Source organism: Neophocaena asiaeorientalis, unplaced genomic scaffold, assembly GCF_003031525.2.
Source record: "Neophocaena asiaeorientalis asiaeorientalis breed wild unplaced genomic scaffold, Neophocaena_asiaeorientalis_V1.1 scaffold184, whole genome shotgun sequence".
Lineage (NCBI taxonomy): Eukaryota > Metazoa > Chordata > Mammalia > Artiodactyla > Phocoenidae > Neophocaena > Neophocaena asiaeorientalis.
The window spans coordinates 5940188-5957736 of NW_020185325.1; the positions used below are offsets into that span (position 1 = coordinate 5940188).

At 36.7% G+C, this 17549-nt stretch overlaps 1 protein-coding gene across 11 annotated transcripts in view; it reads right to left on the reverse strand.

Annotated features, from left to right (window-relative positions):
- The window catches only part of MEF2C (myocyte enhancer factor 2C), a 170290-nt gene that overhangs the window by 94195 nt on the left and 58546 nt on the right, over positions 1 to 17549 (reverse strand). For 5 of the 11 annotated variants that reach the window (XM_024734346.1, XM_024734348.1, XM_024734345.1 and 2 more), the window contains one exon: positions 1181 to 1376. In XM_024734346.1, the coding sequence (XP_024590114.1) occupies positions 1181 to 1234 (54 nt within the window). In that variant the 5' untranslated portion in view covers positions 1235 to 1376. Of the gene's footprint in view, positions 1 to 1180; positions 1377 to 3149; positions 3264 to 4366; positions 4389 to 4453; positions 4581 to 17549 lie in introns of those variants that run through there. The other 6 variants (XM_024734338.1, XM_024734344.1, XM_024734339.1 and 3 more) reach the window with 5 other exon arrangements.

Sequence of the window (17549 nt, forward strand, 5' to 3'; positions counted from 1 at the left end):
CCTCTTAATGGCATACGGGCTTTGATGGCATAAATAACAACTTCTATTCTTTATAATTTACACATGTAGCAATAAAAAGTTTTAAAGCACGAATCAGTTCTAGTCTCACTAGAAGGTCCAAGAAGCTAGAAAGGCACAGTAGGGCAGAAAGAGTGTTGGGGGAAATTACAGTCCGGTGGGGCGTCTCTGAGGCCGTCCTCTTAGCTTTCCCCAGTGTAAATGGGCAACAGCCAAAACGCTCTCCTCCCCCCCGTGGTCAAGGAATGTCTGTTCTGTAGGTTCCATTATCCATTTGCAATGATTGGGATCTGGCAGTACTGTAATATCTCTCAGGAACCATTATTTGCTATTTAACATCAGGTTAAACATTTGTTATTTAACCATTACTTAACATTAGGATGCATACAGACCACCCGGCTATTCTTACTTCCCCTAACTAAATCCACTCTCCCCAAGGGTGAAGGAAAATAGAGGCAAATCACAGATATTCATAATATACAAGTCTTCACTGAAGAGAGCATTTGCATGTATAAAGTCTTTAGAATAGATTAATTGTATCATACAGATATCACTGGAGTTCTAGAAAAAAATGATAACATGTGCCTCTAGGTTTATAAAATTCAGGCTTTAAAGAAAATGGTATGAGTTAACTGATAGTTCTCGCTTCTGTGTTTGAAGAGACTAATATTTCGTTGTCAGCACAATGTTAAACGTTTTGGATGTATTTCAAAGTCTCTTTTACTGTGAATAGACTGGAAGCCATTTTGATACAGGATATTTAGTCTATATTATAAACCTCTAAATGGATGACCACAAAAGGCCTCGTTCCCATGAATATAAGAATATCTTTGCTTGATGATGCATGCAGTGGAGCAATATTATGCTTATTAACTCTTAATTATTAAGCTATTCATGTTACGCAAACGCAGTTCCCATTTAAAATTCATGTTGAAGTAAAAAGTGAATAATCGTCAATGTGTAAAGTATATTTCTTACAGATAGAGTGATTTTTTTTCCCTTTACTATCAGCACTTAAACTGACCACATTTAATTCACTAAAACTTCTCTTAATGGATGTTTATAAGCTCAAAATGTTTTCAGTACACTTAACATATCTGGGGGGGAGTGTAATAAATGGCCCATGTAAATAACAACACACACAGAAGTTTACCCCACTCACCTGTCTGTTACGTTCATCCATAATCCTCGTAATCTGAATCTTTTTTCTCCCCATAGTCCCCGTTTTTCTTCTCTCTCTCGTCCCTGAAATTATGTATTTTTTCCTTCCTTTTCTTTCTCTTTCCTGTTTCCTCCAAACAAATCTCCTTCTTCAGCACTTGCACTGCTCAGTTCCCAAATTCCTGCATTCGTTCCTGCTGAACAAAAAATAAAAATTAAGCACCACTTTAATATTCTAATTTTCTAAAAATAAAACTCTATGGAACTAATCAAATTAAATGAATGAAAATAAGCATCTGTTAAAAGTACATGGTATATCACATGTAGGAGCATATCAAGTAGGAATGGTTTGTTCTTATGATTAAAATAATCTTGTAAGTAATTTAACAAGTCATTTAAATGATGAAAACTATGCTTTAAAGCCCAACACTTGAAATGTATCTTTTGCAAAGAGTTTCTTACTATTTTTTTAATGAAACTAGGTGACTATTTTCACCCTTCTGTTATGAAAAATTACCTAAATCAGAGAGTTAATGAACCTTTATGTACCTGTGTATGCTAAGTAGGGCAGCTAATTCATTTCTGAAGGGAAAACAATCTCGTGTTTTGACAGCAGAGGTGATAACGTCCCTCGTTATGCAAATAGGATGGACTATTATGAAAGTGCTATTTGATATATGTAAATGTCAACGAATTTAAATCTAAATCCTTTAATCTTATTTTTTAAAAGTCACTGCTATGAGAACGCTGTAAAAATAATGTGGGATATTTAATCTTACATAACAAGCAGCTATCAGCAGTGGAATCTTTTCCTTTTGAAAGCCCTTAAGCTATATCTTGAATACAAGAATCAAAAAAGATAATCATTCATAGAAAAGAAAGAAATGGTATGAAAATTAGAGTATTATTCCATTTATGACTATATTTCTTATAAGCCATCAGTTCCTTAAATTTAAATATTTTAAAAAGACACATCATATCTCTTTGGGGAGCAAGATATAAAATTATAGAAGCTTGCCATATACTGGATATCTTTAGGCCATGAATTAAAATGAAAGAAGTGATCATCAACAATGTAAGATAAACCCAGAGAATCCAGTGTATTAAAAGTATGTATCTTTCTTTGTTTTAAATTATATCTGTAAATATTTGAATGAAAGTGAATTGCTGTGAAATGTGGAAGTTAACAAAAAGGCATTCCACAGTGGCTTCTTCATTTGCAAGCAATAGCTTCAATTATTCTATCCCGTCTTATGTCAAAGAATGCAACTACTTCACACATTGCTCAGAATTTCCTTGTTTACTTTAGTTGGTGTCTGACAACCGACCTGATAAATTCCCACATGTATTATGCAATACTAAGCCATTGTCCTGGCTATTTAATAGATTATTTGGCTCCAATTCAAAGTTATTGGAACAGGAATTGGAACTGTTACACATTTGGTCTGATCACATCGGCTGTCTTTTGATTTCTTTAATTTAATTTCTAAATTCTTTATCACCTTGAGTAAATTTTTTAAATTTAAGTTTTCTGTGATTATCTAATTGCAGAAGCTATTATGATATAATTAGTTCTGGTGGATTAAGTGCTGCTTAAATACTAAGACCATCCATTCTCTTTTGCTCAGCGCCTTCTATTAAACTGTAGCTCACTTCTGCCTCTGAGAATATACGTATGTTGAGTAGTATCACGACCACACAGTGCTCATCAAAACTATTTCTCCAGCGGCAATTTTAAATGTTGGAAGTAGTTCAGAGTTTTAGAGTTATATAAATAACACACATTTGACAAATAGACAGGAAAAAATAAGCTGTAAGATATATTAAAAAAAATCACATTAAAATATGAAGAATCCACAAAGCACAACTGCATATTCACTGTTGTCAAACACGGTCCATCTACCTATTTTTAGTGACGGTCTTAAATATCACTCAACTGGACAACTTTCCAGTGTTTCCTATAGTCTTACCTTAGAAGCAAGCAGCAAGATAGAATGGTATTTCCCATGCATGTGCAAGAACCCAAAGAGACAAACAGGCTTCCTCGATCACAGAAAAGCCAACCCATGAATCCACAGCAAATGCATATGGGACAATTTCCTTTCTTTCATTGAGCTGAGGCCGCGGCACTATCGGCTTACAGGACTATGCCTGCCTAAGCGCTTACTCACTTTAAGGTGGAAGGTCAGGGTGAACAGATTAGAGTGTGGAAGAGGAGGGGAAGAAGAAAACTTCTGCGGATCCTGATTTCAAAATACAAATAACCAAACGAGTAGAGAAACATCCCTGGAGAAAAGTCTCCTTGGAAAGACAGAGTTCTTGATGAATCAAACTTAGAAGAGTTCCTCCATCTCACCACCCCATATTTCACAACTTTGAAATGAGGGACGCGTCTTAAAAAGAGCAGAGCAAGGATTTTCTTTTTTAATTCTTAAAACATTACGGGAAGTATTTTGCCAGAAAGAACTGATACGTGTCAATATGTATATATATAAGAGAATCGATTAAAGATGACATTTTGAAATATGCAAGGTAATGTAGACAGATGTAAGTTTAAATTTCAATAAAATTAAAACATTTTCTTATTTCCCGTAAAAATGAATATTTCTTGAAGTGTGCTGCCTTTTGAACATTTCTGAAATGCAAAATTTGATATGATTAAGTACATATGCAGCGTAAGATATGGTGAGGATGAGACTGTTTGCATGAAGTAAAACGTGCCTTGGAACATTCTGCTTAGAACGTTAGATTATGGGTCACCAGGTTTCAAGGCTGTCAGTAAAAATTCAGAGTTAGGAAGGTCAACAACAGCTCAGTAGCTGTTTTCTTAGCATAACTATTTTTCTAACCTGATTTTTATGCAAAAATTATATTGTAAGGTTGGTTTCAAGTACTAATTTGTAAGAGGCCTAGAGAGGCTGAAAAGAGATTATATAACTTCAGTAATCTGAAAAATTGTTTTGTATGTATATGAAGAAAAGAATATAATAGCTGAACTGCACATAGTAGAATTTGAGTTACCCTGAGAACTTTCATTTATGTACAATCAACCATAAGCTTAAAATAATTCCAGCAGCCTTACCACTACTTCTTTCCACATGAAAGAAGAATTCTTGGAAAATGACAGAGTTACAGAGAAACAATCAGTAATTAAAAAAAAAAAAGAAAAGAAAAACAAATACTCTACCATAGTTACACTCTATAGAGCTACAGTCTTCTGCGTTTTTTCTTTTTGCCAACCTAAATAGAAGAAAAATAAAATCATGCTGCTTACTAAAAAGGGGAACTTCATTATGGGAGGCTTCTGTTCACTTTGAGTTTGGCGTAAGCAGACAGATGAAGGCCAAGTGGTTTGAGACCCAAGGAGAGAAGAATTTCTTGTGGACAGACGCTAAAGATCCTTCTCCCACCCTGGCTCTCTCATTTACAAACAAGTTCCCTGAGTGACATACACCTCCCTCCCTTCCCCCTCTCCTCCCCTCACTCCCTCCCTCTCACAAATCCCTCCCAGTAACACAGAAGAATCTTGACAGAATGGCAGGAAACACGCACAGACTGGTCAGGGAAGGATATGATGTCAGCAACCACGAACAATAAAAGGTGTAAAGGTGCTTCCTTCCCTAAACTGTTCCAGAAGTGTAAAATGGGAACCAAAACTCTTCACTTCCTTCTCTGAGCAGAACTGTCTGAGTGTGCTGGGCTGCTCACCCCACACAGAGAGGCCTTTGAGAGGTTCAGATAAGGGACAAGGAGAAAAATCCAGACACGGGGACAACATTTCTAACTCCTATTTTTAAAACACCTGAGAAAAAAATCCATTTCAGCTCTAGGTTAGTATTTTATATGACTGCTTTAAGAAATAAAAATAAGAAAACAAACAAGTTCATTTTGGTGAAGTAGGAGATACACTGCAATTACCATTTACCATACCTCACCCAAATCATCTGACACAGCTAATGCAGCCATATAATCTTAATTTACTCTCTCGAGGCAAATGAAGAATTCTATACAGCAAAGAGCCAGATGGATACTTTGGTTTTTGGTAAAAAACAGAATCATGAAAACTGTTAAGAAAAATCAATGTTTGTTGGGAAAATACACGGATTACTTCTTTGCCCCCATAATTAAAAAAAAAAAGATATACTGGGTGGTGGTGAGGCAGGGGGGCAAGAGATTCCTATGTTATTGAAGCTTTCAGAGTTCTTAAAAAAATTCAGACTAAGAACCAAAGTAACTAACATAAACTTTCACTATACAGTGAAACTATTTATTTTAGTCTCATCACTATTAGTTTCTTTCTAACATGGAAATGGCAGTCTACCATAAGATTTCTGTAGGAAGAAAACCACATATCAAGTGAATCTGAGTCATCTTCAGATTTCAATCATCTTCCCACAACACTTTGATTTAGAAATTAAACATAACCTTCAGTTTTGTGTTTTGATCTTAGAGTGAGACTGCCATGCCACACTGAAAGATGTGGGAAGAAATTAATTCTCTGCTGCTAAACTTATCTGTGCAAAGCATGTATTTTGCTACAATAAGCACCGTGCAGTCACTTAAATAAAAACAGCCTATGAATAATGACAAAACATTAAAATATGTGATGTCAGTTTGCAATAAAGAATTCTGGTTTTCTTTTACTCATATTAGCAAATAACTTTTTCACTGACTCACATTTTCACTACCACTAGCATCTTCATAAAATGTTTTGTAAAAACTCCAAGCTGAAAAGCAAGCATGCTATATCACACAAGAAATTATACGGCTATATAAATACAAGCTGGATACTTAGCAAGGGACAAAAATGATCATAAGCCCAGTTGCTGCAAGCCTGGTATTACTAATTCAAACAATTAAATGATTCATTATTAGTTTAAGTGGAAAACTTTGCTCATTATGGTGCATCTAGATACATTTAACTTTCTACTTTATGATATGTTTGAAAGACACATGAGGCATGTAATTATATTTTGGTTAAAAGGAACAAGTAGATCTCTTAATTTTTTTCTCTTAAGAAGTATTCTGAACTTCAAAAGATATAATAATTATTAATCTTACTGTTATTCAACTATGTGATGTCTTAGGAGTTAGGGAATATTTCTTTGGTCCTGAAAGTCACTTCACTTCTCTCTAAGCTTACCATGTATTATATAAAATGTTATACTACCCTAGCTATGAATGCAAGCTGAATTTGTCCTAAAGACACATAGCTAAGACATCCTCTTAAGGGTAATAAAATTACCCATTCTTCCCCACTGGATTTCATTATCATGAATATAAACAAAGTTATTTTCTCAATTTATTCCAAGTTAATATGATGAATTTTTTTTTTTTTTTTTGCAGTACGCGGGCCTCTCACTGTTGTGGCCTCTCCCGTCGCAGAGCACAGGCTCAGTGGCCATGGCTCATGGGCCCAGCCGCTCCGTGGCATGTGGGATCCTCCCGGACCGGGGCACGAACCCGCGTCCCCTGCATCGGCAGGTGGACCCCCAACCACTGCGCCACCAGGGAAGCCCAGTACAATGAATTTTGAGTCATCTTCAGAACAGTAACATAATGTCAACTGTCTTTCAGTTCCCCACACCTGCCAGGCTCCTTCCTGCCACAGCGCACATGCAATTCCTGCGGCCTGGAGCGCTCCTCCTTCCCCTCTGTGCCTCCTTAACCTCTTCCCTTCCTTTCTGTCTCAGCATATTTCATCTCTCCAGGAAGCACTTCACGCTCTCCTGATCACATCAAATTCCCCTATAAGGACTCATAGCACCATGTCCTCCTTTGTAGCACTTGTCACAACTGAAATTGCCTGTCTGCCATCTTCCTCAACATCTGTGGGCCAAGTCTGTTTTATCTGACTTTTGCGTTTTCAGTTTCTACCCTAGTGCCAGGCATATAGTAGGAGTTAATAACTATGAGTTGATTTATGAATTAATTCATTAAGATTTTTATCTCTCAGGTGAATATTTTCTTCAGTCACTATTTTTAATGACTATTAAGAACATTTTCATTTATACAGAAGCAGACTGATAACCTCACTTAATCTTTCATTATATTTATATAGCATCTCATATATGGAATAAGAATAATTTATACTGAGAAGTGGAAGCTGAATGGATTTTGGAGTCAGAAAAGCTCAGGGTATGAACTCTAACTTGGTACTTAGAAGCTGAGTGGCTAAAGACTAATGACTTAATCACTTGGAACCACTCTTCCCTTGCCTTACAAAAAGTTGGGAATGTACTTCTTCATCTGCAGGATGGTTGTAATCATTAAATGTGGTACTATAGGTGAAGACTAGGTACATAGTAGGACTGGGAACATGGCTTACTACTTGCAAGATTGCTTCAGTTTTGAGGCATAAACTGAAAGTCATACACAATAAGGTTATCAAGTGAACCATAGTCTTTAGATATACCGCGAAGACCCTACTTTGCAGAGATGATGATGGGCAACTTCTAAAGGTAATACCTCATTTATCCATTAACAATAATCATTATATGAAGAGAAACTTACAGTGTTATAAAAGTTAAGAAGTTCCTCATAAGTATCAGTCATGGAAGAGCTTCAGGCTGCAAAAGTAGAAATAACTAGGGAAATACATCAATTTTCCCAATGACCACGGCTGCTGAAAACTCTACATTAATGTTTCTAGTCCTACTTTAATATCTTTCCCCAAGGACAAAAGGAGATGAAATGTATGTCAGAAATATAATAAGGCTAAAAAGGAACTCGTTTTGAAAACCCCTGCAATTAATTTAATAAGTGGGCCTAACCTGCCATTATCACTGATATAAATCATTTTATTTACACAATTCTAGAATTTAGGAGACACTTACCTTTAAACAACTGTATTGCATTATAAACAATTTAATAAACACGAGGGAAGCACAGCTTCCCAGTCATTATCACCCATGGTATATTTTGCCTTGGACATTTTTTTCACACTGGAGCTTAAACGGCATTCTCCAACCCCCACGCTAAAATAAACTCCAAACAGTCTAAGTATGTCAAAAGCCTTGTGCTATCCAACCACACCACAGTTTTTAGTCTTTCTACATCATATTGAGTAATTAAGTCAGGGTTCTAGCAAGTCTTTGTTTTCCTAATTTTTCACCATGTTTTCTTCCAAAGGCCACTTCGTGATGCGGCAGGGCTCACCACAAGGTAAATCCACAGTGTCCTCATCACAAAGCGAGAGCTATTAAGCATCACAGAGTGTGTTCTGTTCCCCAGCTGTAACTTTTCCAAAAGCAAATGCAGCTGGATTTTTTGTTGCTGTTATTGAACAAAGCAAGTTAAGCACTACACAACACCAATATCAGTGAAACAAAACTGTCAGCCTTCAACGCAAGCTAGGCTTGAAATGGCAGATGTTGCTATTATAAATTTTCATCTTGGGCTTCCCTGGTGGCGCAGTGGTTGAGAGTCCGCCTGCCGATGCAGGGGACGCGGGTTCGTGCCCCGGTCCGGGAGGATCCCACATGCCGCGGAGCGGCTGGGCCCGTGAGCCATGGCCGCTGAGCCTGAGTGTCCGGAGCCTGTGCTCCGCAGCGGGAGAGGCCACAATGGTAAAGGCCTGCGTACCACAAAAAAATAATAAAAAAAATTTTCATCTTATGACAAAAATCTGAATTCCCAGGCATCTAATGGTCCTGTCAGAAAAATCTTACATTCATTATTTTCTTAATCTTTAATATATCATATTTCATTATTAAAATGTAAATATTCTACACATTTTTTCCTCAAAAGCCTGAGTGTATGAGACACAGTCTTCAGCCTTACTAATACATTTGTGTGTCCGTATGTGTTTGTACAGAGGTAATATTTTCCTATAAAACTGCAGAAAATGGAAAAAACATATTTTAGTCTTTCATAATATGTGGGTAAAACGAGTACATTTTAAGATATCTGAGTAGTCCTGAGTATTATCACTAGTAAATAATCACAGTATTATTAGGATTGTGATATGAATGGTTAAAAGGACATTCTAAGTAAAAAAATAATACTCTGTATTCAAACATTACATTAATGATTGAAAATTATGTCCTTGAAAATAATCTGCCTCTGTTGTTATTTACCTTACCAATTTATGTAACATTTAAGGATGACCTTGAAATGAGAATACTATTGTCCTCCTGCCAATGTTTTTGTTCTACATTAAGAATATGCTTGATAAATCATCTGCTATTTACATTCACTGAATGTCGTTTACTTTTGTCTCTAGCTAAACTTTAGAAATTTAAAACGTTTATATAAAAACCTTCTATGATAATTTATATAATAGTCAAAATGCCAGTCATACCTCAAATCGAAAAAAAGATATTTGATATTACTATTATATGTGGCTCAACATGGAACCCCGTGATTCATCAATTTTTCGATTTCTCTTCATCTCCTTTACAGCATCCTAATCAACCTAATTAAGGCTTTGTTCATCTGAAACCTCTGATGACAATTTGTTTAACTCTATCCCACTGTGGTCTTCTTATAAGGAGAATTACATCTGATCTTCTGACAGCAATCATTAAATGATCCCAACTGGCCCCAATTAAGCCACATGGCTCACGGCTTCCATGTAGTCAAGTGCCAAGTTCTCTGTTTCATTTACACATCATTCTTGGTTTATTTTCTTAAAGCCAATTAAGTATATGTGTCTTATCAAGTGGAACTAAATTTCCTTGTGTCCACTAGCTCAAGACAGGGCACCGCCTGACTCCACAGTCACACTGAAGATCATGCAGGACCCCTGAAGCCTTTCTCCCTAGCAGTAGTGCTATTAATGAAAAAAAAAAAAAAAAACTTTACTTACTCAGGTTGAAATTCATGCACATGTACCTCCTCAAAACAATACACATGTTTAAACAGTTCTGGCTAACATAAATCAACAACAACTTTTCATTTGGCTTATTTACAAGGATCTTTTAATAGAGTAGTACCTGCATTTAGTTGAGTTTAATATTCCTTTTTTTTTGAACATTTGAAATGATCCCTTTAAGACCCTCTAAAACAGCAGTACCAAAGTAAGACTTCTGAAGTTAACCTTTCTTACCCTTAATTTCTGCTCTAATTTTTTCACGTATACTCAATTGTAAGTTCTATAATGATGTTCCCAGGCCTTCCTATGTGCGCAGGTAGCCTCAGGATTTAGAGCTCATTGATTGTGTGCTACTCCAGGGAAATGGCTGATTAAAAACAGCCTCTTGAGGAGTAGCTCCTATTCACATCTGGCTCATCTTATTCTAAACTCTTAATACCTGTATGGAAATATGACCCCTAGCTTTGGCTTTGGAGAACCTCAGTTCACAGATCCTTTACCTTAGGTGGCAAGGCAGAAACACAGTGAAATTAATCTCAGTATGACTGGTGTTTGAAACAGTTTCTGAAGACCTTAATCACTGCCCTGACTACTTTCCTGTGAATATAAACAAATGCACTGTATTTTTATACCTAGTCTAACAATAGCTATCACTGATCATCTGCTGGTGTCTGACGCAGGCTATCTGTCACAGTTCTCAGAGTAGAAGAATTAGAACATATCTGTTCATCTTAATCATACATTAAAAACTGACATTAGGACAGATGACTGGATGGATGTTATGCATCTTATAGGACATTAACCTTGATGGAACATGTAATTCCTTTTATCATTTGACCAACAGATGGAACTACAAAGAAAAAAGAAAATACAATGGAATCTTTGGCATACTGATGTTTGGCAACACCTGGAAAAAAAGAGTATGTGCATTTTCTTTATGATAGCTAAATACATACTTGATCAGCTCTCAATAAATAACTGTTCTTTTCCTCATGCAAAGAGGAAAATTCAAAATATTTATTACAAAATGCTGATGATTTAGAAAACACCAACCCCACAAATGACTGACTTTGCTACAAAATGTCTAACAAATGTATTAAAATTTTAGTAAAGCACAACAGACGCTCGGGTATTGTATTATGAAATATTTCTCACTGTATTATAGTAATCTCCAATAAGATTTGATGTTAATTTTAGAGCATGCTTCTGCTAAAAAGGGCAAACCCTGCAACAGATTTAGTACAAAGAAGCTGAAAATATCCCGTGGAAAAAAAAAATCTGTAGCGAAATCAGCCAGCCCAAATCCTGCCATTACTCAGCACTGCAGTGACGTGCGGATGTTTGTAGTGGTTTGAGGAGCCAGCAGGGGTGGAAACTCTATGTACTCGACTCCAACATGATTGCAATTGAACCTCATCAAAGTAAGAGCTCATAATTTGTCACAGAAAACAGCCAATTAACATATGTTAGAAAAAGGCTTCATAAAGATAATATATGATTAAAGACCCAGTGCAGCTGTTGAAAATCAAAACTATGCATTTAAAAAAGAAATCTCAGCCTGAGCTTCCGTATGGTTAAACTGATAATGGCTACTATGATTTTTTTTTTTTTTCGTAAGTAGAAAAATATAATTACAATGCTTCTCATAAGTTTGGGGTTATGGCGAAAGGGAGAACTGGGTACTGTGGCACTATTTATTATGCCTTACTTACTTCTATAAATAGTTGAAACCCTTGCCAAAACTCTGTAGTTACTTTGTTATAGTGCTATTTTAAAACACAGACCTTCATTGTGAGCTAAATGGCCTTCAGGATGCACTTTGTAGTTGGAGCATTCCTCTCAAAACTATATCCTCCCTTTATCTGTGTAAAACTCCAGGACAAGAGGACTCTACATGACTGGCCCTCTGACTGTAAAACACGCTAGGGCTGTGTAACGCGTGGCTTGAATACATCAGAACTTTTGTCAGGGGTGGTGGTCAGGAATAGTGACGGTTGTGACGGTTAAATGTCAGAAATGTGATTAAGGTGCCTGTACGCAGTGCAGATCCTCTAACAAGACACAAGGCAGTCTATCTGCCCCAGCTTTGGAGCAGATGAACTATACGTAGCTATATGTATTTGGTGTAGTCTCATTATAGATGTTAAATTAAACTCTAGCTTGGACCACGTGGGCAATCAAATCCTGGCCAAGTTGATGTCATCAGAGGCCAAGAGCCAAAATCATGATGTTTAATATTACAGATATCAATGAAAAAGTCTGATCAACAGTCACAGAGACATAAACGCATCAAGCACGATTAAGAGGTGCCAGAGATACCACTGTGAACCAAACAGAGGTCCTGGTCGTCATGAACCCGAGGCTTTAAAGGGAGAATGAAGCAATAAACAAGAGAATACAATGATTTTAGAGAGAAAACTGCTACGGAGAAAATACCACAGCAGAACAGGCTAGGTAGGGGTGACTGAACAGGAAAGGGCTGACTGAGGTGAATAACGCTGTCAGGGAAGGGTTATTTGAAAAGATGACATCTGAGGAGAGATGTAAACCATGGATGGAGCAAGGCTGCATTTGGAGGGTGAACACTCCAGCACTCCACCTGTCGCTGGTGGTATAAATTTGGCCAATTCATAGTTTCCTAAACCTTAAGTTTCCTCAGCTATAGAATGGGAATAACAACACATATATTCTATAATGAGGTTGTGAGGCTCAAATAAAAAAATAGATCCACATTCATTTGTAAAAATTTAGTTGGATACAATTCAATTTCTGAAATTCTTTGTGTAAACTTGTTTAATTTTATGGAAATTATAAATACTTTGAAACACAGGGAATATACTATAATGCAAAAGGTTTCTAAATTTATATTAGTTGGATCCAATGGTGTGTTCTCCCTTGAGATGTGGTTATTTCACTGAAGTAATGCCCACTGGTTGAAATAGGTCTTGTGGATATAAGTTCATTTTGCAGTGCTAAGTATGGATAGTACCATGAGCAATCTGACAAACACAACACAAAATACAGAATTATATTTTTTAAATCGTATATATATATATATTTTCGCGGTATGCGGGCCTCTCACTGTTGTGGCCTCTCCCGTTGCGGAGCACAGGCTCTGGACGCGCAGGCTCAGTGGCCATGGCTCACAGGCCCAGCCGCTCCGCGGCATGTGGGATCTTCCTGGACCAGGGCACGAACCCGTGTCCCCTGCATCGGCAGGCGGACTCTCAACCATTGCGCAGCCAGGGAAGCCCTAAATCGTATTTTTAAAACTCTTTTAGAAATAAACAATCTCACAACATTACTAATGTAACAGTCATTGTTTTAGGTTGATTTATTTCCTCTCTCATAGGACCCAACTCCCAAGCAATCAGCACAGTTTTGATTAAGATCTCAGTGATAATCAATGAGACAGTGTATCCCAGTGTCTCACTGTATGGGAAACATTCACACATCTTTGGAGTCAGCTATGTAGCCTCAAGCCAAACAGATTAATTTCCAATTTAGAATGAATAGACAAATTGAATCATCTAGTATTTTTAAAATTAAGGCATTTTTAAGGGAAAAATACAAAAGTTAAGGATTATGAATTTTAATAAATAGGAAATTAGAATGAAGAACAACAGACACTTTAATTTTAAAAGTTGTAAAATATAAATGTCCAATGAAAAACGATAGCATTTTAAGTAAGGGGAGGGGCCAAAATTTCCTATTCAAGGAAACCTTACTTAAGGAAAAATGGGTATATATTTTCAATTTTCCCTCCCCTGTCATGTTTTGGGAGAGTGGTAAAAATTTGATCCTTTATTCCATCATTTTCTTTTTATGTCCTATTTGGTGAACATAATTTATCAGTTTTAAAGTACGGTAAGTTGTACAGTTTACCATGAAGCCTAAATTAACAATAATCTATTTTCATTATTATTGGTTAAATGCCCTGAAAAAGAATCACAAATTTGCAAAGTTTCTTTTTTTTTTAGTCAAGATGTCTTCTTTCCTTTCCTAAATGAATCACAGTATAGACATTATTCTAGTAAAAACTAGCACAGTGTTTTATTTTATTCTCAGTGCTAACCAATACTTCACACTGCATACTCACCTCCCTCCCTATCTTGTAAGATGACCTTTGGAGGGCACTTTCCTCCCCCTCCAAAACCCAGTCATAGCCGCATACAAAGCAGACACATAAATATGAGTTTCTTCCCTCTATTTGAAGCATTCCCCACTCGATTTTTTCATTTCATCACCTTTCTTTATCTCTTTTTCCACATGTTTAGAACTGAGGGGATATGGAAAGTGAAACTGTCAAAGAGCTAGGAATAGAGGTGTTCTCAGACGAACAGAATGTTTCCTCTGTAAGATGCAGGCAGCGCAGGCAAATGAGCTGCACAGGGCGGGCACCGCGGGCAGGGGGGTGGGCAGCGGAGTTGGGTCCTGGGCTGAAGGCCTGGCGGGAGGCTCCTTATCTCAGCATGTCTACACATTCTGTCCCAGGTTCTTTTCAAGGAAAGCCCAAGTCATCCTTGGCAGATAATACTACATGGAAAGTATTACAGTACTTTCCCTATAAAAAGGCCGTGCTACAAAAATCAGAAGTTACTGACACGGACAGTTTTTCATCCTGATTCTCTAAAACCTAGGGTCTAAAAAAAAAAGCAACCATTGGTGGAAGCAAGCTCATGACTCTCCTTAGAAATCCCAAAGTGGATTCCACAGATCACTGGTTTCTAAGGATGCTAACAAGTGATCCCCTGCCCACCCTACCCCTCCACACCCTAAAAAAAAATCAGGAAATCAAAAAAATTAGGAAAATAGATTTCTTTGCTACAGGACTGTTCATAGTCTTTAATATGCTAGATGCCAGAATCTGTAGTATTTACAAATGTATCAGGAATATCCCTTGGGAAATGCTAGCTTTAAAGAAAGGATCCAGCTTCTTTCCTCTGACTACTGAATATATATGCCCCAAACCAACACTTAGCTCGGTGCCTGGCTCAAAGAAAAACCTAACACTATTGTTGAATAATTGATAAAACAACAATCTATTCTCTTAGCTTGACAAAGGAATACAAACATAACATCAGGTGCAGAAAACTGCTGTTCTTTTAAAGAAAAAATATTAATAAAAATATTTAGCAATTAGTGTGATTTGTTTCCAAAGTCCAAAGCAGCAGAAAGCAGCAGAGTGCAGTGGAAAGAAAGCTCTATTTGGAATCAGACTCTTGGGTGGGTTCTGCTACCCAGGAGCTGCAGGTCTTTGGGCCAGTCAACTCCCTTGAGTCTAATTTTCCTCAGACATATAAAGGGAGCTGGGTTCAATTTCTAAAGCCCCCTTTCAAGTTCCTAAATGGTATAAATTCAATAAAGGTGTAAGACACAATGAGGTCAGAATGCTTCTCCAAAGGATATAGTTCTAGAGAAACAATAAGCTGACAAAAATGTTTAATTGCCTGGTAAATATAATTGTTTTTTCATTTTTTTTTTTTGCATTGAAAAGTTGGTTCACCTCAGCCTCAAGCAAAATAAGCAGTTAAGATCAAGGTTATATTATGCACTTTGGACTACTAATCATATTTAGAAATTTAATAAATAATTAGCTATAAATTATAAAATATTATGGCACTAAAAACTTTACATATATTGACTCTAATCCTCATAGCAGCCTATGAGGAAGGCACTACTACCATTTTCATTTCACAGAAACAAAGGCTGGAGGATAGAGAGGTTAAATTACTTGCCCACGGTCACAGGGCTAGTGTTAGAGTTATAATGTGAACCCTTATAAATTCAGTCCTAGACTTAGTATTCGAATCACACACTCTGCTACTTCTCCATGCTGCAAGGTAATATTCAAAAGTTAAAGTTAAAGTTTTAAAGTTAAAATTCTATACAGAAAATGTGATATTCAGAGGGATTTAGTGGAATCTAAGAAATTCTTTTAAAATCAATGTTCTTTAACGTATCTAACATTCTCTTACTCTTGATGGCAAAAAAAGAGTTTACTTCACTGTACTAGCACGGGAACAGGATGAAACTTGAGTTAGATACCTTTCATTAAAATATCAGTATTTACTGGCTGATCAGCACCAATGGTATTTTCCCCCTCCTTTCTACAAATCAATGTGGCTGCTCACCAGGGAAAGCAGGTGAGTGTATATGAATCAGCATATATTCATCTCGACTCTTGGTAACCATCAAAACAGGTGTCTTCCTGAGGATGGCTCAGAAGAGTCAACTTCATTTATGATAAGATGATGATTACAGAGAGTATTACAGATATCTTGCCACCAGGCTTGGGGCAGTCATCTTGCTCTCCTGCAAAGTACCTCGGGGAGGTTTCTAACCCAGATCTAACCAACCCTGGTATTACCCTGGTCATTATCTCTTCACTCTCCCACGTTTCTACATCTCCTCAAATTATGGTCTACTACAATATTCTTCTATGGGCAGTAGAGTTTCCACTTTAGAATTTTATACATTTACCTACTTCTTTAGGATTCTTTGTGTTTGAGACCTCTGGGTATAACTGCAATGCTACCTCTTTAAATATATTCTTTTAGAAGTAATTTTATGGCTATCAACTTTATAAAACACACACCTAATAAAATATACAAATTCACTGTACAATAACAGTTGACCTACTTTGCAATATATTTATGATGGTTGGAAGAAAAATCACACACTGGTGTGTTACAGAAGTTCACATCATTTTTTTTCCACAAAGTATCTCAGAGCTACAGAGTATGAGGATGTAATTGTATACTTTCAGCATGTATCAGCCTTTTCTCCTACTTTCATAGGCAGAATACTATGGTACATATGTCTTCATTTATATATTTATACATGTTTACTGTACCAGTTGATGAGCACTATAGGTCAGTGCCACTCAAAAACTCCATAAGCAACAATGGCACATTATATCCAAGACTGAATTCAATTTAAGATGCTAGGCAGGTGACTGCAAAGTGAAAGCTCAAAATGGCTGCCTATGTATCCCAGGCACTTTGAGAGGGCTTGTGGTAAACAGGAAATCTCTGAGATTTCTAACTCGGTAAGAAAGGACCTGTTGGCAAATACTGCCTTTCACAGCGAAGACACCTCTGGAATAACTTTTATGTCGGTGTCACTCATGCCTGTGGGTGGATCCAGTAATAAGAGAGTTCTGAGAAGTGGAGGGGGAACACGTTACTTTTAGATGTTAGAAAAGTGGACATGATCATCAAGCAACTAGTTAACACACCAAATCATTATTTGGCCACATTCCTGAGGATTCTGAAAGTCAAAACTGTATAAAAATGTTCATCTTTTATAACTTATGAATTGGAAAACAATGAATAATGGCACAGTCTCTATCTAGTTCCTTTGAAAAAAATCAGTGAAGATGAATAGTTAATAACTGCTTCTCTGAATTTAATATGGAGAATTTCAGGGTGGGCTTGGACATTTCACTTGCCTTAAAATTCTCTTTATGAGAAAGGTAAATTTTGCTATGTTACAGAAGAGCAAAAGTCTTTTTTTTTTTTTTTTTTTTTTAAAAAAAAAATTCCACTTTCCA